The sequence below is a fragment of the Mesoplodon densirostris genome, chromosome 7 (genome assembly GCF_025265405.1).
Source record: "Mesoplodon densirostris isolate mMesDen1 chromosome 7, mMesDen1 primary haplotype, whole genome shotgun sequence".
NCBI lineage: Eukaryota > Metazoa > Chordata > Mammalia > Artiodactyla > Ziphiidae > Mesoplodon > Mesoplodon densirostris.
Genome location: NC_082667.1, coordinates 41397639 through 41421763, shown reverse-complemented (window position 1 = coordinate 41421763; position 24125 = coordinate 41397639). Strand labels below are relative to the sequence as shown.

Sequence of the window (24125 nt, the reverse complement as noted above, 5' to 3'; positions counted from 1 at the left end):
CTATTCTTTTGTTTTTTCTCTACATTTGAATATTTTAAAAATAAAAATTTGGGAGAAAATGTGCACACAACTTGAAACAGTAGTTAACTTTCAAGAATTTATATTAGTAATATAATTAAAGGTAAGCACAAAGATTTAACTACAAGAATTTTGATCTATTTTATAGTAGTCAAAATGCAATTTTCACCTGGATATTTTTGTGCAATTTTTAAAATATTTTTAGTCTATTTTAAATATGCTTCAGGGGGACCTTCAAGATAATGGAGGAGTAAGATGTAGAGATCACCTTCCTCCCCACAAATACATCAAAAGTACATCTACATGTGGAACAGCTCCTACAGAACACCTACTGAATGCTGGCAGAAGACCTCAGATTTCCCAAAAGGCAAAAAACTCCCCATGTACCTGGCTAGGGTAAAAGAAAAAAGAGAAAAACAGAGACAAAAGAATAGGGACAGGACCTGCACCTCTGGGAGGGAGCTGTGAAATAGGAAAAGTTTCCACACACTAGGAAGCCCCTTCAGTGGCGGAGACGGGGGTGTAGGGGGTAAGCTTTGGAGCCATGGAGGAGAGCACAGCAACAGGGGTGCAGAGGGCAAAGCGGAGAGATTCCTGCACAGACGATCGGTGCCGACCAGCACTCACCAGCCTGAGAGGCTTGTCTGCTCACCCGCCAGGGCAGGTGGGGACTGGGAGCTGAGGCTCGGGCTTTGGAGGTGAGATCCCAGGGAGAGGACTGGGGTTGGCGGCGTGAACACAGCCTGAAGGGGGCTAGTGAACCAAGGCCAGCTGGGAGGGAGTCCAGGAAAAAGTCTGGAACTGCCGAAGAGGCAAGAGACCATTGTTTCGGGGTGTGCAAGGAGAGGGGATTCCTTCACTGTATGCCCACAGAAAGCAGAGCACCGCCTAAGCAAGCTCCAGAGATTGGCAAGAGCCGCAACTATCAGCTTGGACCCCAGAAACGGGCATGAAATGCTAACGCTGTGGCCACTGCCACCAAGAATCCTGTGTGCAAGTGCAGGTCACTATCCACACACCCCTGGGAGCCTGTGCAGCCCGCCACTGCCAGGGTACTGTGATCCAGGGACAACTTCCCTGGGAGAACGCACGGCATGCCTGAGGCTGTTGGAACATCATGCTGGCCTCTGCCACCGCAGGCTTGCCCCGTGTTCCAATTATGACTACTGTACCTCTCCCTCTCCCTGGCATTAGGGAGCAAGAGAACACTAATCAGGTGCTGCTTTAACCCCCTCCTGTCTGTGCAGGAAACAGATGCCTGTGGGCAACCTACATGCAGAGGCGGGGCCCAAACCAAAGCTGAACTGCAGGAGCTGTGCGAATAAAGAAGAGAAAGGGAAATTTCTCTGTGCAGCCTCAGGAGCAGTGGATTAAATTTCCACAACCAACTTGATGTACCCTGCATCTGTGGAATACCTGAATAGACAACGAATCATCCCAAAATTGAGGCAGTGGATTTTGGGAGCAACTGTAGAGTTGGGGTTTGCTGTGTGTGACAGAAGAGTTTCTGATACTTATGTTTATCTTAGTGCTGTTTTTAGTGCTTGTTATCAATGATGGATTTGTTTATTGGTTTGGTTGCTCTCTTCTTTTTTTTAATTATTTTTTTTATTTTAATAACATTTTTCTTTTTTTTTCTTCCTTTTCTTCTGAGCTTTGTGGCTGACAGGGTCTTTGTGCTCCTGCCTGGTGTCAGGCCTGAACCTCTAAGGTGGGAGAGCCGAGTTCAGGACATTGGACCGCCAGAGACCTCCCAAAACCACGTAATATCAATTGGTGAGAGCTCTCCCAGAGACCTCCATCTCAACACTAAAACCCAGCTCCACCCAATGGCCAGCAAGCTCCAGCAATGGACACCCCATGCCAAAAAACTAGCAAGACAGGAACATAGCCTCACCCATTAGCAGAGAGGCTGCCTAAAATCATACTAAGTTTGCAGACAGCCCAAAACACACCACCAGATGTGACTCTGCCCACCAGAAAGACAAGATCCAGCCCTACCTACCAGAACACAGGCACCAGTCCCCTCTACCAGGAAGCCTACACAAGTCATTGAACCAGCCTCATCTATTAGGGGCAGATATGGAAAACAACAGAAACTATGAATCTTCAGCCTGTGAAAAAGAGACCCCAAACAACATAAGTTAAACAAAATGAGAAGACAGAGAAATAAGCAGCAGATGAAGGAGCAAGGTAAAAACACACCAGACCAAACAAATGAAGAGGAAATAGGCAGTCTCCTGAAAAAGAATTCAGAGTAATATAGTGAAGATGATCCAAAATCTTGGAAATAGAATAGAGAAAATAAAAGAAAATTTTAACAAGGACCTAGAAGAACTAAAGACTAAACAAACAATGATGAACAACACAATAAATGAAATTAAAAACTCTCTAGAAGGAATCAATAGCAGAATGACTGAGGCAGAAGAATGGATAAGTGACCTGGAAGATAAAATAGTGGAAATAACTACCACACAATAAAGAAAAAAGAATGAAAAGAATTGAGGACCGTCTCAGACACCTCTGGGACAACATTAAATGCACAAACATTCGAATTATAGGGGTCCCAGAAGAAGAAGAGAAAAAGAAAGGGTCTGAGAAAGTACTTGAAGAGATTATAGTTGAAAAAATCCCTAATATGGGAAAGGAAATAGTCAATCAAGTCCAGGAAGCACAGAGAGTCCCATACAGGATAAATCCAAGGAGAAACATGGCAAGACACATATTAATCAAACTATCAAAAATTAACTTCAAAGAACAAATATTAAAAGCAGCAAGGGGAAAACAACAAATAACATACAAGGGAATCCCCATAAGGTTAACAGGTGAACTTCAGCAGAAAACCTGCAAGCCAGAAGGGAGTGAGAGTACATACTTAAAATGATGAAAGGGGAAAACCTACAACCAAGATTACTCTACCCAGCAAGGATCTCATTCAGATTCGACAGAGAAATTAAAACTTTTACAGACAAGCAAAAGTTAAGAGAATCCAGCACCACCAAACCAGCTTTACAACAAATGCTAAAGGAACTTCTCTAGGCAGGAAACACAAGAAAAGGAAAAGACCTACAAAAACAAACCCAAAACAATTAAGAAACTGGTAATAGGAACATAAACACTGATAATTACCTTAAATGTAAATGCTCCAACCAAAAGACATAGACTGCCTGAAGGACACAAAAATAAGACCCATATATATGCTGTCTACAAGAGACACACTTCCGACCTAGGGACACATACAGACTGAAAGTGAGGGGATGGAAAAAGATATTCCATGCAAATGGAAATCAAAAGAAAGCTGGAGTAGCAATTCTCATATCAGACAAAATAGACTTTAAAATAAAGACTATTACAAGAGAAAAGAAGGGCACTACATAGTGATCAATGGATCAATCCAAGAAGAAGATATAACAATTGTAAATATTTATGCACCCAACATAGGAGCACCTCAATACATAAGGCAAATGCTAACAGCTATAAAAGGGGAAATTGACAGTAACACAATAATAGTAGGGGACTTTAACACTCCACTTTCACCAATGGACAGATCATCGAAAATGAAAATAAGTAAAGAAACACAAGCTTTAAATGACACATTAGACAAGATAGACTTAATTGATATTTATAGGACATTCCATCCAAAAACAAAGGAATACATTTTCTTCTCAAGTGTTCATGGAACATTTTCCAGGATAGATCATATCTTGGATCACAAATCAAGCCTTGGTAAATTTAAGAAGATTGAAAGCACATCAAGTATTTTTTCCAACCATAATGCTATGAGACTAGATAGATATCAATTAAAGGAAAAAAAACTCTAAAAGATACAACCACATGTAGGCTAAACAATACACTACTAAATAACTAAGAGAATAATGAAGAAATCAAAGAGGAAATCAAAATATACCTAGAAACACACGACAATGAAAACACGACAACCTAAAACCTAAGGGATGCTTAGAACATCCTAAGGGATGTTCTAAGAGGGAAGTTTATAACAAAACAATCCTAACTAAAGAAACAAGAAAAAGTTCCAATAAACAATCTAACCTTACACCTAAAGCAATTAGAGAAAAAAGAGCAAAAAACCCCCCAAGTTAGCAGAAGGAAAGAAATCATAAAGATCAGATCAGAAATAAATGAAAAAGAAATGAAGGAAACAATAGCAAAGATCAATAAAACTAAAAGTTGGTTCTTTGAGAAGATAAACAAAATTGAACCATTAGTCAGGCACATCAAGAAAAAAAGGGAGAAGAACTCAAATTAACAGAATTAGAAATGGAAAAGGAGAAGTAACAACTGACGCTGCAGAAATACAAAGGATCATGAGAGATTGTTAGAAGCAACTATATGCCAATAAAATGGACAGCCTGGAAGAAATGGACAAATTCGTAGAAAAGCACAACCTTCCAAGACTGAACGAGGAAGAAATAGAAAATTTAAACAGACCAATCACAAGCACTGAAATTGAAACTATGACTTAAAATCTTCCAACAGGGACTTCCCTGGTCGCACAGTGGTTAAGGATCCACCAGCCAATGCAGTGGACACAGCTTTGATCCCTGGTCTGGAAAGATCCCACATGCTGCAGAGCAACTAAGCCCATGTGCCACAACTACTGGGCCTACGCTCTAGAGCCTGTGAGCCACAACTACTGAGCCTACATGCCACAAGTACTGAAGCCCGTGTGCCTAGAGCCTGTGCTCCAAAACAAGATAAGCCACTGCAATGAGAAGACTGCACACCACAACTAGTCCCCACTTGCCACAACTAGAGAAAGCCCGTGTGCAACAACAAAGACCCAACACAGCCAAAAATAAATATATAAATGAATAAATATATTAAAACAAAAAATCTTCCAACAAACAAAAGCCCAGACCAGATGGCTTCACAGGCTAATTCTATAAAATATTTAGAAAAGAGCTAACACCTATCCTTCTCAAACTCTTCCAAAATATAGCAGAGGGAGGCACACTCTCAAGCTCATTCTACGAAGCCACTGTCAGCCTGATACCAAAACCAGACAAAGATGTCATAAAAAAAGAAAACAACAGGCTAATATCACTGATTAATGTAGATACAAAAATCCTCAACAAAATACTAGCAAACAGCATCCAATAGCACATTAAAAGGATCATACACCATGATCAAGTGTGGTTTATTCCAGGAATGCAAGGATTCATCAATATACACAAATCAATCAATGTGATACACCATATTAACAAACTGAAGGATAAAAACCATATGATCATCTCAATACATGCAGAAAAAGCTTTCAACAAAATTCATCACCCATTTATGATAAAAACTCTCCAGAAAGTGGGCATAGAGGGAAACTACCTCAACATAATAAAGGCCATATATGACAAACTCACAGTCAACATTGTTCTCAATGTTGAAAAACTGAAACCATTTCCTCTAAAATCAGGAAAAAGACAAGGTTGCCCACTCTCACCACTATTATTTAACATAGTTTTGGAAGTTTTAGCCATGGCAATCAGAGAAGAAAAAGAAATAAAAGAAATCCAAATTAGAAAAGAAGAAGAAAAACTGTCACTGTTTGCGGATGACATGATATTATACATAGAGAATCCTAAAGATGCTACCAGAAAACTACTAGAGCTAATCAATGAATTTGGTAAAGTAGCAGGATACAAAATTAATGCACAGAAATCTCTTGCATTCCTATACACTGATGATGAAATATCTGAAAGAGAAATTAAGGAAACACTCCCTTTTACCACTGCAACAAAAAGAATAAAATACCTAGGAATAAACCTACCTAAGGAGACAAAAAACCTGTATGCAGAAAATTATGACACTGATGAAAGAAATTGAAAACGATACAAACAGATGGAGAGATATACCACGTTCTTAGACTGGAAGAATCAACATTGTGAAAATGACTCTACTACCCAAAGCAATCTACAGATTCAATGCAATCCCTATCAAACTACTAATGGCATTTTTCACAGAACCAAAACAAAAAATTTCACAATTTGTATGGAAACACAAAAGACCTCGAACAATCTTGAGATAGAAAAACAGAGCTCGAGGAATCAGGCTCCCTGACTTAAGACTATACTACAAAGCTACAGTAAGCAAGACAATATGGTACTGGCACAGAAACAGAAATATAGATCAATGGAACAGGATAGAAAGCCCAGAGATAAACCCACACACATATGGTCACCTTATCTTTGACAAAGGAGGTAAGAATATACAATGGAGAAAAGACAGTCTCTTCAATAAGTGGTGCTGGGGAAACTGGCAGCTACATGTAAAAGAATGAAATTAGAACACTCCCTAACACCATACACAAAAATAAACTCAAAATGGATTAAATACCTAAATGTAAGGCCAGACACTATAAAACTCTTAGAGGAAAACAGGCAGAACACTCTATGCCATGAATCACAGCAAGATCCTTTTTGACCTACTTCCTAGAGAAATGGAAATAAAAACAAAAATAAACAAATGGGACCTAATGAAACTTAAAAACTTTTGCACAGCAATGGGAACCATAAATGAGAAGAAAAGACAACCCTCCGAATGGGAGAAAATATTTGCAAATGAAGCAACTGACAAAGGGTTAATCTCCAAAATATATAAGTAGCTCATCCAGCTCAATATCAATAAAACAAACAACACAATCCAAAAATGGGCAGAAGACCTAAATAGACATTTCTCTAAAGAAGTTATACAGATTGCCAACAAACTCATGAAAGAATGCTCAAAGTCACTAATCATTAGAGAAATGTAAATCAAAACTACAGTGAGATATCATCTCACACTGGTCAGACTGGCCATCATCAAAAAATCTACAAACAATAAACTCTGGAGAGGGTGTGGAGAAAAGGGAACCCTCTTGCACTGTTGGTGGGAATGTAAACTGATACAGCCACTATGGAGAACAGTACGGAGGTTCCTTAAAAATTTAAAAATAGAACTACCATATGACCCAACAATCCCACTACTGGGCATATACCCTGAGAAAACCATAATTCAAAAAGAGTCATGTACCACAATGTTCACTGCAGCACTGTTTACAATAGCCAGAACATGGAAGCAACCTAAGTGCCCAATGACAGATGAATGGATAAAGAAGATATGGCACATATATACAACAGAATATTACTCAGCCATAAAAAATGTAGTTGAGCTATTTGTAGTGAGGTGGATGGACCTAGAGTCTGTCATACAGAGTGAAGTAAGTCAGAAAGAGAAAAACAAATACCATATACTAACACATATATATAGAATCTAAAAAAAAAATGGTTCTGATGAGCCTAGGGGTAGGACAGGAATATAGATGCAGACATAGAGAATAGACTTGAGGACACAGGGAAGGGGAAGGGGAAGCTGGGACAAAGTGAGAGAGTAGTATTGACATATATACACTACCAAATGTAAAATAGATATCTAGTGGGAAGCAGCTGCATAACACAGGGAGATCAGCTCGGTGCTTTGTGACCACCTAAAGCAGTGGGATAGGGAGGTTGGGAGGGAGACGCAAGATGGAGGGGATATGGGGATATATGTATACATGTAGCTGATTCACTTTGTTATACAGCAGAAACTAACACAACATTGTAAAGCAATTATACTCCAATAAAGATGTTTAAAAATAAATAAATAAATAAATAAATAAATATGCCACCCAAAATTTAAAACTTCAATTGTCAACTCTCTACGTATTCAACCAGTAGAAGAATCATCAAGTTATATCAATATTGTAGAAGAGTATGCCATCATCAAAAATGATGTTGAAGATGAATAGTTATTGATATTATAAAAATGTATTGTTGAGTGAATAAAAGGCACATAAATCAGCAGGGATAGCGTGACCTTACTTCTAGAAAATATTTGTGTAAAAATACATGTGGAAGGGTAATCCCTCAAGAGATTCCCCCAAGGGGCCATCTCTGTGTCACAGGAGAATGGGTATTTTTTCCTTCTTTTCACTTGTCTGCATCTTTTAATTTTCTTCCATGAATAGAAGGGGGAGAAAAGGTTATCACTGATTTAAAATGATGGAGATACTGCTTCATTTTGGTGTCATACACTTATATGCAAATTGGCTGGTACCCTCACAAGAAAAATCAGCTTAACCTCTTTCATGTAGAAGGCATGAATTGTAGAGATGATATGAATCTTGGTCAGGTTGGAAAGATCCACTGTTTCCCCAACAACTTAACATACAGATGTATCCTAACCAACCGTAAGGAGTTGAATTTCTTTTCTGTGGTTAATTTGGACAGTCCAATACAAAGGTGACCCTATAATCCATCCTGTGCCTTTGCCCCAGACGCCTGAGGCAAAGGTCCCCTTCTGAGAGTCCCTATGAGGATTCCTTGGTTTCCCCTACTCTCACACTCTCTGTAGCTGCTCCTGGAAGGCCCTCATCCTGGCGTTGCCTCTCTTGAATGACTGTAATCCCCACTCATGAAGGCAGGAGGCTCCTCTGGGTCTTGCCCATTGGCCTTGTTAGTACCACCAGGTTTCCCTGCTGCTACTCCTCTCTCTCAGTGATTACAGGATCCTCTTTCCCCCCTTACTCAGAAAGAAGAAACCCCACATTTTCCCTAAGACTCATACTTATACCTGGATCGCACTAGGTATCACCCAGGTTTTTAGCCCAGGAGCTGAGACAAGATGGACTCTTAAGTCACAGCCTTCCAGTCCCCATGTAGAGATACATCCAAGGACGAGTGAAGTGGGGCACCTGAATCTTCTGACTGTGTCCCTCACTTTGCCTACCCTAGGGGAACTTGCCTTTCCATTCTAAATTGTGGCCTAAGGTCCCAGCCACTGAGGGCACATGCAGATTCCCTGGTGTCAACAGCTCTTACCTCAAGGATATAGTTCAGGCCTCAGGGCTTCAGAGTTGTTAAAATGCCTTCACATTTGATTATCACAAGTACTGTGAAGTCGGCCATTCCCCTTTGAGACAGGAGACAGTGGGCTGTGACTAAAGACAAGTGACTAAAAGAGGCTGGTCCATGTGGTGTGTGACAGCCACCATCCAAGATGGCCCCCCAGTGCTCCTGGCTTGAAGGAGGCTGGTGGTGGAGCAGGTGGATAAGCTTTCCAGGTAGACTTAGGTGCAAATCCTGACCTTGCCACTTACCAACCACATGGTACTGGGCACGTTTTCCAAAGTCTCGAAGTTTCCTGAGTCTCAAAGTTTCCTTATCAGTAGAGTGGAGGTAAAAATATTTAGCAAGTTGAATTGTGATGAAGATTAAAGTATTGGAAAGTAGTAGGTGCTTAATAAATTTTAGTTTTCTCTGCTTAGTCCAGATTTCTTCTGGCTACACTGTGCAATTTCTCTTAATAGAAACATTTCAGCTCCTTCAAGCCTGGGGAATAACACTCTCATTTTTGATGAGATAGGTTAATGGCAGAAAAGAAGAGTTCCTGCCTGTGAAATGCAGCCACAGTTTGAGTTCCTATGAAAGGCTCCTTGATTCTAGCATGAGCATATGCTGCTGAGACTTGCTCATGGCAGAAGTCACCTGGAAGCCAGGCACCCAGCTGTGTGGACCATTAGTTAGCTGTGCAGCTCAGCTGTGGGATGTCCAGAGCAGAGGCTCGGCTGGCTTTGAAGCAGGTGCAGGCTTGTCATCTGTGAGGCAACAGTGAAACGCAAGCAGAGAGCCAACAGGCTGGCTATCCCTTACAGGTCCTGGGAGCCCCGTGAATACCAGTATTAATTATCTGTGCGGGATTCCCTGGTGGCGCAGTGGTTGAGAGTCCACCTGCCGATGCAGGGGACACGGGTTCGTGCCCCGGTCCTGGAAGATCTCACATGCCACAGAGTGGCTGGGCCCGTGAGCCATGGCCGCTGAGCCTGCGCGTCCGGAGCCTGTGCTCCGCAGCAGGAGAGGCCACAACAGTGAGAGGCCCACACACCGCAAAAATAAATAAATATATAAATATTTTTAAAATAAAATAAATAAATAAATATCTGTGCATTTGCATGGATTATTTCCCAAGGAGAATACAGAGAGCCCACCTGGTCTGCACTTGGGGGCCCAGGAGGGTCTGTGAGGAAGCCTTCAAGCTGTGCTGGCCGTAGGATGGGCAGGCAGGTCTGGAGGGCCTTGGGAGTTGACAGATCTGCTGAGGTTTGCTGTTTCTCCCTTTCTGGGTGGTGAAGGAGCAGGGGAGGCTGCCGGCGAACCTGCAGCGACCCAGGCCTGGGCTCGACTTGCCTGTGGCACAGGGTGTGGGATGTGGAGGCTGTCACTGGATGCAGCCTGGGGTGGACTTTGGGCCAGAGCCAAGGTAAGAGTCTGAGTCCAGTGTGTAAGTCAAATGAGAATAGATGAGGCGTTAAACAAGCAAGCAGGTTGGGGATTTCAGAGAACTGACTGTCACAGTGGGTGGAGGGTATATGAGCTTGGAGGAGTTGAGCCAGAATTGAGGGATGAGCTTACTGCTTTTCCACGGGGTGTCTGTGACCACTGGCATGATTGGGCATGGCCAGTTAAGGGACCAACATGAGACAGTGTTATTCTTTTTGACTGAAAAAAATTTTCACATATTGAGTTATGGGGAAGTCATTCTGGCTTACACATGATTTAACTTGAACTTTAGGCCAACCAGAACAGCCTGTTTATGGCCTATTAAGCCTGCATTATACATCTGCTTTACCCATTAAAGAAAAGAATGCATTTAAAAAATAAAAATGGAGTAACTGTGGTTCATTTAATATAGAGTTGAGAGGCCATTGTGGACATGGTTTCAGGCACGTTCCTGTATCACTGAGAACTTGAACTTTCTGAACTGTATGAACTGTATCAGATTCAAAGATGCCACCAGCCGTTCTCAAAACAGTATCTGTTAGCAGATGCCAACTGCAACCTTATGGTCTCAAGGTCTCGCCTTGTAACTATGTGAACATTTCAGACCCCAATCAATCTTTGCTTAACAAGCACCCTTACTTCTTGCCCCTCCAATTATAATTCTTGACAAGCAACTTAGGTATTGATAATTTTGTAGGTTTTACCTTTATAAGTCTTCCCCATTTTGTAGTCTGGCAGAACACAATTCAAGTGCTTCTTGAATCTGAGTCCCCCAGGCTATATTCCTCAGTTTGGCTCAAATAAAACTCTTCTATTTCTATCATAAATTGGTATTGATTATTTTGGTGGACAATTTTTATGTTTCTAATGTGGTTCCTGACACATGGTGGCTACACACCAAATTCTGTTGAATAAATGGGGTCAGAAAATAAAGGCCAGCTTTACATTTCTCCTCAGACCCGGTGAAGGGGATTTGTGAGAAACTCTTAAGCCTCCTGGTCTCTTCAGGCATAAAGAAGTTCAAGAGATTACTTTTATTCTCTATGAACTGGAAGCTGTCATGAATCTGTCTAGATAAAATATTAATCCAATATATCTCTGGTCCTCACCAAGAATAAGTTCTACCTCTGAATTCTAAGGAGGGCCAGAGCTTTCCTGGAATGTGCTCGAAGCAGTTATGAGATGGATTTAGGAAAAGCAGAGTGAGGGAGATGCAATTTCGCAAATGCTTTCCATGTGCTGCCCTGGGGGCTGTAAATGACTGTGGTGGGATCTATGGTCTCCATCATTGGAAGGTTGCCATGCAGACTCCTAGGGCAGAATAACCACCAGCTTTTGTTGTCGGAGTGGTGCCAGATCACACAACTGACATATGGGGATTTTGCTTTTTTTTTTTTTTTTTTTTTTTTTTTTTGCGGTATGCGGGCCTCTCACTGTTGTGGCCTCCCCCGTTGCGGAGCACAGGCTCCGGACGCGCAGGCTCCGGACGCGCAGGCTCAGCGGCCATGGCTCACGGGCCCAGCCGCTCCGCGGCATATGGGATCCTCCCAGACCGGGGCACGAACCCGTATCCCCTGCATCGGCAGGCGGACTCTCAACCACTTGCGCCACCAGGGAGGCCCGGGATTTTGCTTTTTGAGTAAAAGCTCCCAGTTTCTTTACAAGATCTGCTTTGGCTAAAAGGTTTGCACAAAGCGACCCGGTCAGAGTCCAGTGCACAGTTTTGTAGAGAGAGCTATGCCCACAGCTTTCTCTTCCTGAACTTTTGCAAGCTGTTTTGATGTATTTGCTTGTTTGTTTGTTTTTAACCAAATCTGAATTACAAAATAAAACCATCTCATGTTATTTCATTAGATTTGATTCATCCCTCCAGCCTGCCGAATATTTTCTGATCCTAATTATGCAATCAAATATATTCGACATTTATTGAGTAGCTACTCTATGCCAGGTGCTGTATATATTGCCTTTAATTTTCATAACAAGCCTCAAGGTAAATATTATTAACATTCCCATTTTTTTTTTTTTTTTTTTTTTTTTTTTTTTTTGCGGTATGCGGGCCTCTCACTGCTGTGGCCTCCCCCGCTGCGGAGCACAGGCTCCGGACGCGCAGGCTCCGGACGCGCAGGCTCAGCGGCCATGGCTCACGGGCCCAGCCGCTCCGCGGCACATGGGATCCTCCCAGACCGGGGCACGAACCCGTATCCCCTGCATCGGCAGGCGGACTCTCAACCACTTGCGCCACCAGGGAGGCCCTAACATTCCCATTTTAAAGGTTATGAAAGAAAGGCTCATCAGTGACTTGCCCAAGATGACACCCTAATAGGTGGGCAGAGGTAGAATTTGAAACCAGCATCTTTTCACTCCTACTCCATGCCTCGTTCGGTTTTGATATACTGCATCCCATGCATGGTCCTGATTGTGATCTACTATGTTAGCAACTTTGATGAGGATGCTATTTAGGTCTTTACCCAAGTCACTGGTGAAGATAATGAGCCTATGGCCAGGGCCTGGGTCCAAGCACAAGCCTTGCCACTCAGAAACTCCCTCTGGGTCACCTTCTTGACTTAAGGGCAAATGTTCTAAATTTCCCTGGTGTTTTTCTGTTATAGATTTCTCCATGCCGACAAGAAGGGTATCATGGCACTTCCGGTAAGGCCTTGCCCAAACAGAGGTACCTATGCTACCTACCTTCCTTATCTATTTCTCCCATCTAATTCTTTATTATTAAAGAAGGAAATTAGATTTGTCCACCATGACTTGTTGCTCAAAGAAACCACGCTGGAACCTAGGGTCATGGTTTTCTCTACCAGGTTTACATTCCCTGGCCTCCTTTCTCACCTCCTCTCTCTTCCTGCTGCCTTTATCTTGTTTTACTAAGGATTTGAAAGTGTCTTATACAGAAAACATACATTGTAATGGTAGAGCACAAATAAGCAAGATAAAGCAGGACCAAGGAGTTCTAAATCAGAATAGAAAGACTGACCAAAGGCAGAAAATAGAATGCAATTGTGCAGACTGTAAAGGTTTTCATAGTTGACATGTAGAGCCTAAAGCTATTTCCTAGGAGCTTACAGTAAAATTTGAGACAGTACACTACATAATTCTTATCGAAATTGAAAAAACATTCACGCTGGTTACTAGCAGGAAAAAAGCTTTGTCTACTATTTAGTTCTACAAGAAAATGTTCACATCCTGTTTTATTAAGAGTGCTAAAATCAAATCTATATGATCACAATCAACCCTTCCCAGAATCTTGCTTTGAATTGACCTCATCCTGACCTGTCAGAGACTTGCAAAATCCGCTTTCTCCCTCTTTACAAAAAATGGAATTAATTCAACTCTGGTTTCTAGTACTTTCAACAAGCTTACAAGTCCCCACAGAGGCTTCCAGTGCAACTTAATTAAAATCAAGGGATATTTCCTAGGAGAAAAAAAGAGATAGACTCTTTATACTGAAAAGGATTGTATGGATGGGATATGCATTCATTTGACAAATTTAAGCACCTACTGTACGTGGAATTCAAGGATAAGCTTAAACTTAAATCAGACTTTGCAAGTATTAAAAGAAATGATGTTACTATATTTCACAGAGAAAATAATTTTGTTGAAGGAAGTATTTGGAGAATCCAAGTGTTGGATTCTCAGCAAATGAGAAAGAGAAAGTCAGGGAATATCTGCACTCTTGTGATATGAAAAAAGGAGCACCATCAGGGGATTAGGCAAGTAAAACAAAGGTCTTACTTTAAAAAAATACCATATAATTTCACTCATATTTGGAATATAAATAAAAACAAAAAAAATATATGAACAAACCAAACAAAAACACATAGATACAGAGAACAGAGTAGTGGTAACCAGAGGGGAAGGGAGTGGGGGGAGAACAAAATGGGTAAAGGGGACGAACAGAATGGTGATGGATGGAAATTAAACTTTTGGTGGTGAGCAGGCTGTAGAGTATACAGAAGTCAGAATATCATATCATATGCATGAAACTTTATAATGTTATAAACCAATACAGGATAATTAAAAGCAAACAAATAATAAAAATAAAATACTGCTTCTTTTCTCATTGTGAAATGTAACACATGCAAATAGTGCATAAAGTATAGTATGTAAGGATGATTTAGTGATAATTATAAAGCAAATACCAACATATCTACCACTATAGTCAAGCAAGATAATATTGTCAACACCCCAGAAGCCCCCTGGTACCCCTTCCCCATCACAAACCTCTCCATCCAAAGAGTTAATCACTGCCCTGAATTGAGTCATAATCATTTCCTTGCTTTTCTTTATCACTTTATGACCTAAATAACATCAGTTTTGCCTGTTTTTGAATTTGGTATAAAGGAATCATACAGTGTGTGTTCTTTTATGCCATGAACAGCCATGTATCCTGGTGCACATGTTTTGCTAGAGAATATTCCTAGGAGTGTGGCATCTTCAAATTTACTAACACACCCAATTGTTTTTCAGAATGATGGTGTCTATTAAGACTCCCTCTCCTGGCCACCATTCAATAGCGCAAGATGTTTTAAATTTTGCCAGTCAGGAGGACAAGCAATGTTATCTCCTTAATTTGCATTTCCTTGATGACTGGTAAGTTGAGCACTATTTCATATGCTTATTGTGCATTTGGATCTCTTCTTTTGTGAAGTACACGTTCAAGAATTTTGTCTATTTTTCTACTGGGTTAATCTCTATCTTATTGACTTGTAGGAGTTTGCTATGTATTCTGGATTCTAGTATTTTGTTGGATTTATGTGATATGAATACCTTTTCCCTCTCTGTGCCTTACCTTTTTATTCTCTTTATAATTATTTTGGTGTAGTCCAACATATCAAACTTTTCCTCTGTTACTACTCTTTTTCTTCTTTTTTTATTAACCTTTTACCATTTGAAAGAATCATCCTCTATCCTTTATAACCTGGCTTTCCACATGGACTTGACTTTGTGTATGGTATAAGGTAGGAATGCAATTCCATTTTTATCCATATCCATATTCACTGAGTCCAAGCTCATACTGCTCACCACACAACAGCCTAATCAACCAAGAAACAAGTTATTGGGGCAAGGAATAGCGACTTTTTTCAGAAATCCAGCAGACAAAGAAGATGGTAGACTAATGTCGCAAAGAGTCATCTTGCTCAGGTTTGGATGCTGGTTTCTTTTACAGAGCAAAGAGAGGGAGTGTGGAAGTAAAGTAAAAAAGCTGATAAGTTGTTGCAAATGTTTCCTGATTCCAGCCAGACTCCTGAAGAGATGTGTTAATTTCTTCTTTCCTGCAGCCATTCACAGGTGGGCCTGGTCAGGATGTTTCCTGTGAGCTAAACAAAGGTATTTTAGCTTCAACTCAGGCATGGGAGGCAGGGTTCCAGGGGATAGGCCATTATGTATATTTTAAACTGTAGGCAACATCACTTTAGTGATTAACTGGTAGCAAAAGCAATAGAATGCAAAGGTTAAAGTACAGGAAAAAAAATCTAATATGGAGTCAGATTTGTTCTTCCCTGTTACATAAAGACTGACCTTGCTCCGTTATTCTGCAGTGCCACTTCTATCATGTGTCTCGGCCTATATATTAATAGATTTATTCCAGGGCTCTTTACTTTGTTTCGTTGATCTATTTATCTATCCCTGAACTAAGCCACATTTTCTTAATTACTGTAACTTTAAAATGAGACTTGATTTCTTGTAGACCAAAATGTCTACCCCATTCTTGCAATTTCTATAAAAAAATCTTAGAATCATCTTGTTGAATCCACAGAAAAGTTAGGATTTTGATTGGAATTATAAAAATCTGTACATAAATTTGGGGGAAAATTTACATTTTAACAATATTGAGTCTTTGATTCTATGATCGTAATATGCTACTCAATTTATCTAGACCTGTTTTAATTTATTTCAGTAACATTTATAAATTTCTCTGTAAGTTCTTTTTATTTATTTACTTATCATTATTATTATTATTATTTTGGCTGTGTTGTGTCTTCGTTGCTGCATGTGGGCTTTCTCTAGTTGTGTCGACAGGCTTCTTAACATGGTGGCTTCTCTTGTTGCAGAGCATGGGCTCTAGGTGCGCAGGCTTCAGTAGTTGTGGCGTGTGGGCTCAGTAGCTGTGGCTCACGGGACCTAGAGTGCAGGCTCAGTAGTTGTGGCGCACGGGCTTAGCTGCTCCACGGCATATGGGATCTTCTTGGACCAGGGCTTGAACCCATGTCTCTGCATTGACAGGAAGATTCTTAACCACTGCGCCACCAGGGAAGCCCAATAAATTTCTCTGTAAGTTCTTGAACACATTTTATTAGATTTTTTTCAAGATACTTCATATTTTTTAAGTAAGTGAACACAGAAAGTTCTGTTCCCCAGTGTCCTTTGCACCTGGGACAGATTTACGTGACCTATGCTCCACCAACCAGGTTCACTCACATGAGATTTCAGTTTAGAAGTGAGCAACTTGAGGAAGGCGGCCCCCTGTGGGAAACCCTTCACAGGTTAGGACTCTGACAGAATTATTCAGCTTTGAAGGGCAGTAACAAGGTTGAGTTCCAGAGCAGAGAAGGCATCAGTTGGGGCAGCAGTGGTTGAATTCCTCTCCTTTTCAGGGCATTTCTGCTGCATGATTTTAAACCATTGTTCCTAGAAGCTTAGCATCAACATGAGCTACCCAATTGCTGGAGTCAGTTCCATTGTTTGCAACTAACAATGCTGATCCTATTGTAAACGGAATATTTTTTTTAAATGTCATTTCTAGAATTTTCTTGTTAATATGTAGAAATATAGCTCACTCTTATATATTGACTTTTTTAAATGTGACAACCCTGATAAATTTTTTTATCAATTTCAGTAGATTTCTTTTAGATTTTAAATAAATATATGCATTATCTTCATATAATGATAAGTTTGTTCCTTCCTTTCCAATATTTATACTCTCTCTCTCCTTCCTCTCATCTTCTTCCTTTCTCTTCCCTTCCTCCCTTTTCTCCTTTTTCTTTGAAAAATATATAGAATTTGCATTTGGAATAAGCTGGGCTTGTATTCTGTGTGGGAAGTTCTTTACTACCTGATTTCAATTTTTTAGATGATTTTCACCTGATTCAAAGTTTTTATTTCTCCTTGTCAGTTTTGATAAATTGCATTTCTCTATAAATTTGTCTATTTCATATAAATTTTTAAAGTTTTTGCCCTAAAATTGTTTATAATAATACTATATTTTAATATCTGCAAAATCTGTAGTAATATTTCTTTATATTTCTCTCATTGATTATTTGTACCTTCTCTCTCTTTCTTAATTGAATATAATTGACATATTAGTTTAGGTGTACTACATAATAATTCAATATTTATATAGACTGTGAAATTATCACCACAATAATTCTAGTCAACATCCATCACCACACCACACCACACAGTTACAATTTTTTTTCCTTGTGATGAGAACTTTTAAGATCTACTCTCTTAACAACTTTCAAATATGTAATACAATATTATTAACTATAGTCACCAAGCTGTACATTATATCTCCATGACACATTTATTTTAGAACTGGAAGTTTGTACCTTTGAACTCTCTTTCCCATTTATCCCATGCCCCGCCCCCTGCCCCCACAATCACCAATCTGTTCTCTGCATCTAAGGGTTCAGTTTTTTTTTTTTAGGTTACACATATAAATGAAATCATATGTTTTTGTCTTTCTCTGTCTGACTTATTTCACTTAGCATAATGTCCTCAAGGTACATTCATGTTGCTGCAAATGAGAGATTTCTCTCTTTTGTAAAATTCTCTCTCTTTTACTTTATGAATCTTGCTAAGAATTTGTTAGTTTTCTTAATTTTACAAAGAACGTTTCTGTTGTATGTTTGTTTTCTTATTTTTTAATTTTTATTGTCTCATTTAAATATTTCATTGCATTCATTTTGCTGTTTGAATGTTTAGCTCTTTAATTTTTTAACTTCCCTTCTTTTCTATTATGCACACTGAAAAGATAAATTTTCCTTTGAGTCTTTCTTTAGCTGCATCTCAAATTTGATATGCTATAGTTTGTTAATTTTTAGTGTAAAATGTTTTCTAAGTTCTCTTATAATTTCTTCCTTGACTCATGAGTTATGTAAAGTGTTTATGATTTCCGAAATATAGATATGTTCTAGTTATATTTTTAACTTTATTTCATTGTGGTCAGGGAATATGCTCTGAATGAGTGCAAACCTTTGAAATATATTGGTCATACACTATGGACCTACTTTGGTCAATTTATAAAAACATTCTATGTAGTCTTGAAAATAGTATGTATTCTGCATTTGTCAGATAGAGCATATATACATCTATTAGGTCAGGATTGTTAACTTGTTAAAATTTTGTATATGGCTAGAAATCATTTTTTTGCTTCTACAAATTACTAACAGAATTATGTTACAATCTGTTCCCATATTTTGGATTTATTTATCCTTGTATTATAACTTTTTGATTTATACATTTTGAGGTGACATTATTGGTGAATAGGATTTTATAATTGTTATATTTCCTGGTAAATTAATGCTTTATCATTAAAAATGATCTTTTTATCATTAATAAGGCTTTTTGCTCTAAAGCTATTTTAACTGATATTAACGTAGTTATATTTCTTTTGGTTAATATTTGTATTGTGTATCTTTCTATTTCCTTAATTTCAACCTTTTTCTGTCCTCATTTAAGCAAGGTCAATTCCCTGGTTTCTCAATTTTTAATTGTTTAGCTGAGACATTTAATACATTTATATTTAATATGATTACTGACTTACTCGGGTTTAAGTCTACCAGTATACATTCAGTACTTTCTATTTGTCCCGCTTATTCTATATTCCTTGTCTCTTCTTTCTTGCTGGTTTTAATTGGGGGGGTGCTTTTTTTTTTGGTAATTTCCTTTTAATTCCAATAGTTTGGAAGCTTCTTTTCTTTTAGTGGTGACCCTAGAAATTAAACATGCATATTTAACAGACCTATGGAGTTAATCAAATTTTATACCCTCCTTCTGGATCACACAGGGACATTAGAGCACTTACTTCATTTACACCTCTAATAATTCCTAGATTATTGGTTTCATTCTATTTTTAAAATCCTACGAACCATTGATATTGTTTTATACAGTCCACGTCCATTTCGAATTACCCACAGATCTACCATTTCTTAGTTCTTCCTTCCATCTGGTACCTCAGACTTCCACCTGTACTTAAAGTACATCCATAGAATTTCATTCTAATCAGATTTTGGTGAACTCTCTCAGTGTCGGTTTGTCTGGAGAAAATGTCAATTTTACTCTCATTTTAAAAATTATTTTTATAGGTTTGAGAAGGGAAGTTTACATTCTCTCAGCACATTGAAGATAACGCTTTCCTGCCTCCTGACACTCCCACAAAAGATCTTCAGCAGTCAGCTGGTGATCTAATTAAATTGTTCCTTTGAAAGGAAACTACTTTTTTTCACTTGCTGCTTTTTTTTTTTTTTTTTTTTTTTTTTTTTTTTTTTTTTTTTTTTTTTTTTGCGGTACGCAGGCCTCTCACTGTTGTGGCCTCTCCCGTGCAGAGCACAGGCTCCGGACGCGCAGGCTCAGCAGCCATGGCTCATGGGCCCAGCTGCTCCACGGCATGTGGGATCTTCCCAGACCGGGGCATGAACCCGTGTGCCCTGCATCGGCAGGCGGACTCTCAACCACTGCGCCACCAGGGAAGACCCTGCTTTTAAGATTTATTCTTTGCATGCAAAACTGTATGCACTTTCACTATGGTGTATTGGATGGGATTTCTTTATGCTTATCCTACTTGGGAATCATAATTTCAGATCTGTGAATTGGTATTTTTCCATCAGTTCTGGAAGACTCTCAACCATTATCTAACCAAATATTGCCTCTGCCCCATCCATTCCTTCTTCCTTCTAGCACTCAGATTAAACATATATTAGAACGTCTCACTCTGTCCTTCAATCTCTTAACCTCACTTCCATGTTTTCTATTATTTTACCTGTCTGTGCTGCATATGACTTTTTTGCTGGCCTCTCTTTTAGCTCTCTCTTTTCATCTATTGTCTAATTGGCTTTTAAACCTGTCTGGTAGGTCATTAATATTCTGCAATAGGGAACTGCATTTTTCAGTTTTAGAAGTTCTATTTGATTCATTTTGTAATCTTCTACATCATTGCATTCTTCCCTGCAGTTATTTTCACATTTGTCTCTATTTAAACAAAATAAGCCTCTTTAAAAGCAAAAACAAAAATGCCTCTGATGATTCTAGTATCTGAAGTCCTCATAATTCTCTGTCTGTTAACTCTTGTTTTTTTCTGGCTCTCACTTATAGTGCTTTGCTTCCTTGTGTACTTAGTAAAGTTGATCTTACTGTATGCTACCGATCACTGTCCTGGAAATATTACTTGTGGTGTTCTTTTAGGTCTAGGATAAAAGATCCTTCCTGTAGGAAGAATTTGTGTTTTCTTCTGTAAAACATCTAAGGAGGCATTTCCAGGCTAGTGCCACCAGGTGATGTGATGAGAATTTAGACTATAAATTCATTACAGGGCTAGATTTTGGTTTCAATTTTGCAAGGATGAGTTTGGGGTTTTGTTTTAAATTCCTTCCTGGCTGTACTTTATGCTAAGGTAACTTTCTTTGAAGTCTCTTGTGCAGAGAGTGAGTTTCCTTCTGACTCAACCTTACCCTAATGTGTAGTTCCTTTAGGATTCGAGGATAAAATGCTAGGGGGTCTCCTTTGACAGTCACTGGACTTTGATCTCTATCCCCAGCACCACAAGACCATCAAAACCAAGTTCAAATTTTACGAGATCAGCAAGTGTCTCCAAGGTAAAAGCAGCTTCTACGTGCTCTATTCCTGCTTAAGCCATCTGGATTCACATTTTCCCTTACAATTTAGTCTCGTAATTTCTTACAATCTTAATACATAAGTCAGAATAAACTAATGTATGCTGCAGTACAAAGCCCCCTAATATCAGTGACTTAAAACAACACAGATGTATTCTTGATTACATCTCTGTGTCAAGTTTGCAGTGGTGTGTTCCACACTCTCCTTTGTCACGGATCCATGCGGGCTGACAGAGGCATGATCGTCTGCAATGTTGTTGACTGTCATGGTGGGAGGAAGGTATCATGGTGAATTACACATTGATCTTGAAGGTCTGCCAAGAAGAGTACAAATCTTTTACCTCTGCTCATATTTTACTGTCCAAAGCAAGTCACAAGGCTGCATCAGCTTCAAGAGGGTAGGGAAGTGCAAAGCTACTATGGGCTCAGAAAGAGAACTTGAAATAGTGCTAAACATCGCTGATAACTAGCATACTTGTCAACTCTTCAATGTTTTTAAGGAGGTTTTTTTTTTTAATTGAAGTATAGTTGATTTAAATGTTGTGTCAATTTCAGGTGTCAGCAGAGTGATTCAGTTTTTTCAGGTTCTTTTCCATTATAGGTTATTAAAAGATATTACATATAGTTCCTTGTGCTATACAGTAGGTCCTTGTTCGTTATCTATTTTATATATAGCAGTGTGTATCTGTTAATCCCAAACTCCTAATTTATTCCTGCCTCTTTCGCCTTTGAACACCATAAATTTGTAGTCTATGTCTGAGTCTATTTCTGTTTTGTAAATAAGTTCATTTGTATCATTTTAAATCAATAAATTCCACATATAAGTGATATCATATAATATTTTATATGATAAAGAAGATGTGGTATATATACACAATAGAATATTACTCAGTCATAAAAAAAGAATGAAATAACGCCATTTACAGAAATATGGATGGACCTAGAGATTATCATACAAAGTGAAATAAGTCAGACAGAGGAGGTATTTTTTAAATATAGTATTTGCAGTTGTTTTTAGGAGGAAAGTTGGCCCAAGTAAACCCTGTCTGTATTATGTTCCCTTTTTCAATGCCTACTGATATCCAATGAATCTTAGTTACACATCTCTATCTTGATTAAAATTTCTCTCTCTCCCACCAATAATTGCAGGGTGTTGAAAAGCAAGTTGACGGTTCTCCAAGATATTCAGTTATTTAACTACAAAAAATTTCATTTATTTTCACAGCACTGTAAATTTTAGCCATACATTTGTTAGAACCACAAAACTTGTTTAACATTTATTCTAGGAAACTTTATTTGTTCATTGAGATGGTCAAATATACTTGTTAAAGGAAACTGATTTTGCTCACAAGCCTTAAATGCACAAATCAAGTCTACTCTTAATTAACACATTATTTTATATATGCTGAGTGCTTTCTTTCATCAGCAAGAAAACATCAGAGTCTAGTAAAGATTTTTCCTTCTGCATCCTGCTTGAACTAAAGAGCACCCCTAGCAGATCTCAGTTCAAACACAATATGAAGATTCTTCCCCAAGAAGGTCAAATATGTTTAAGCACACGGGAAATATAAATGAGACAGGTAAGGCTCCTGGTTCTATGGAGCTGACATTCTCAACCAAGAGTCAGCAAACTACAGGCTGCAGGCCACATGTACTCTCTCTGCCCTTGTCATAAGCCTGGGTGTCCTTGTCCAGAGTGACCTTGGGAGCCACCTGTGAAAATGGCATCTTTCAGCTGGACAGAAAGGAGACAGACTCCCTCACCGTGAATGAAAAGCAAAATTCTATTGAATTAAGCTGTTCACCTTTCAGAAGTATGGACACACACACAGGGTTCTGGATGGCGGGTGATATGAGGACACACTGGGTGGTATAGATACAGAAGAGGAACAGCAACAAGGGACAGGTTTTGGGGAGAGAATAATGATCATGTGTGGGACACTAGAGCCAGTGGACAGCTGGATGGATCTGTCTGTCTGGAGCTCAGGTGAGAACTCCTGGCTGGAGAGAATAGATCTGGAGTTGCCATTATTCTAAAGGTAATTATAGCCCTTGGTGAATGGAAAGGGCCACAAAGCAGCTGAACGTTTCTCTTCTCTCTAGGCACAGAGTCCATGTGCACAGCCCACCTCTGCTGTTCCAGTCCTATTTAATGGTGAAAGAGTGACCTATTCTGAAAAATGCTTCTTGTTGCCCTATGAACCATACTGGAAGGTACCTCTCTCCTTTGGAAACATGAAGCCACTCCTCTCTTATTCCCGGGGCGTGAGCAAACAGGTGAAGTGGTGGTCTCTAACTCCCATTCACAGCTAGTGAGTACTAATGAGGACAGCTGCCTTCAAACACCAGAAGACATGTAAACCAGCAACCAGCGATGCTGTGTGTCTGAGAGAGGGAATCAACTTCACTCTTTGGCTAGGGTTTCTGAAAATGTTCTCCCGGGGAGTGGACAGGGCTGGGGGGGGGGGGAGTGACACTGTCAGTTAAACAAATCTTTCTGAATAATATAAGGTTAACCTGAACAGGGATTTATACCACACTTTTACTACTAAAGTATTTTTAAACAAATTACTATATAAAAAATAGACCATATTTTCTAAAAGTATAAAATTCTTACAAAGTCAGACTCAAAAATTCTCACCATTGACCTTTGATGATTCTGGCAATTGTTAGCAATACAAAAACACACCTCCCCTATTCCTATACCACTGAAAAATTAAATTTTTCCAAAAAATAGACAATGAGACCTAAAACAAAACAAAACATTCCATTGGCATGCATATCACTCATTTTAGACATGACTTTGGAATGAAAGGACTTGGATCTATAGATCCTGGCACTCCATCAACTCCCAAGGTTACTGTGGGAGGGGTTAAAATAATTCCCAAGAGACTCATTTCTGCTACTCTAAGTAGTATTTTTATAACTTTTTGTAGGAATGAGTAGTAATCTTATT

General features: G+C 39.2%; 1 protein-coding gene across 1 annotated transcript in view; it reads left to right on the top strand.

Moving 5' to 3' along the window:
- The window catches only part of MTNR1B (melatonin receptor 1B), a 48159-nt gene extending 24953 nt beyond the window's left edge, over positions 1-23206 (top strand). The window contains 4 exon segments of the mRNA XM_060105182.1: positions 10181-10308; positions 12938-12977; positions 21094-21151; positions 23046-23206. Coding sequence (XP_059961165.1) covers positions 10181-10308; positions 12938-12977; positions 21094-21151; positions 23046-23206 — 387 coding nt within the window.
- Positions 23207-24125: the final 919 nt, after the last annotated feature.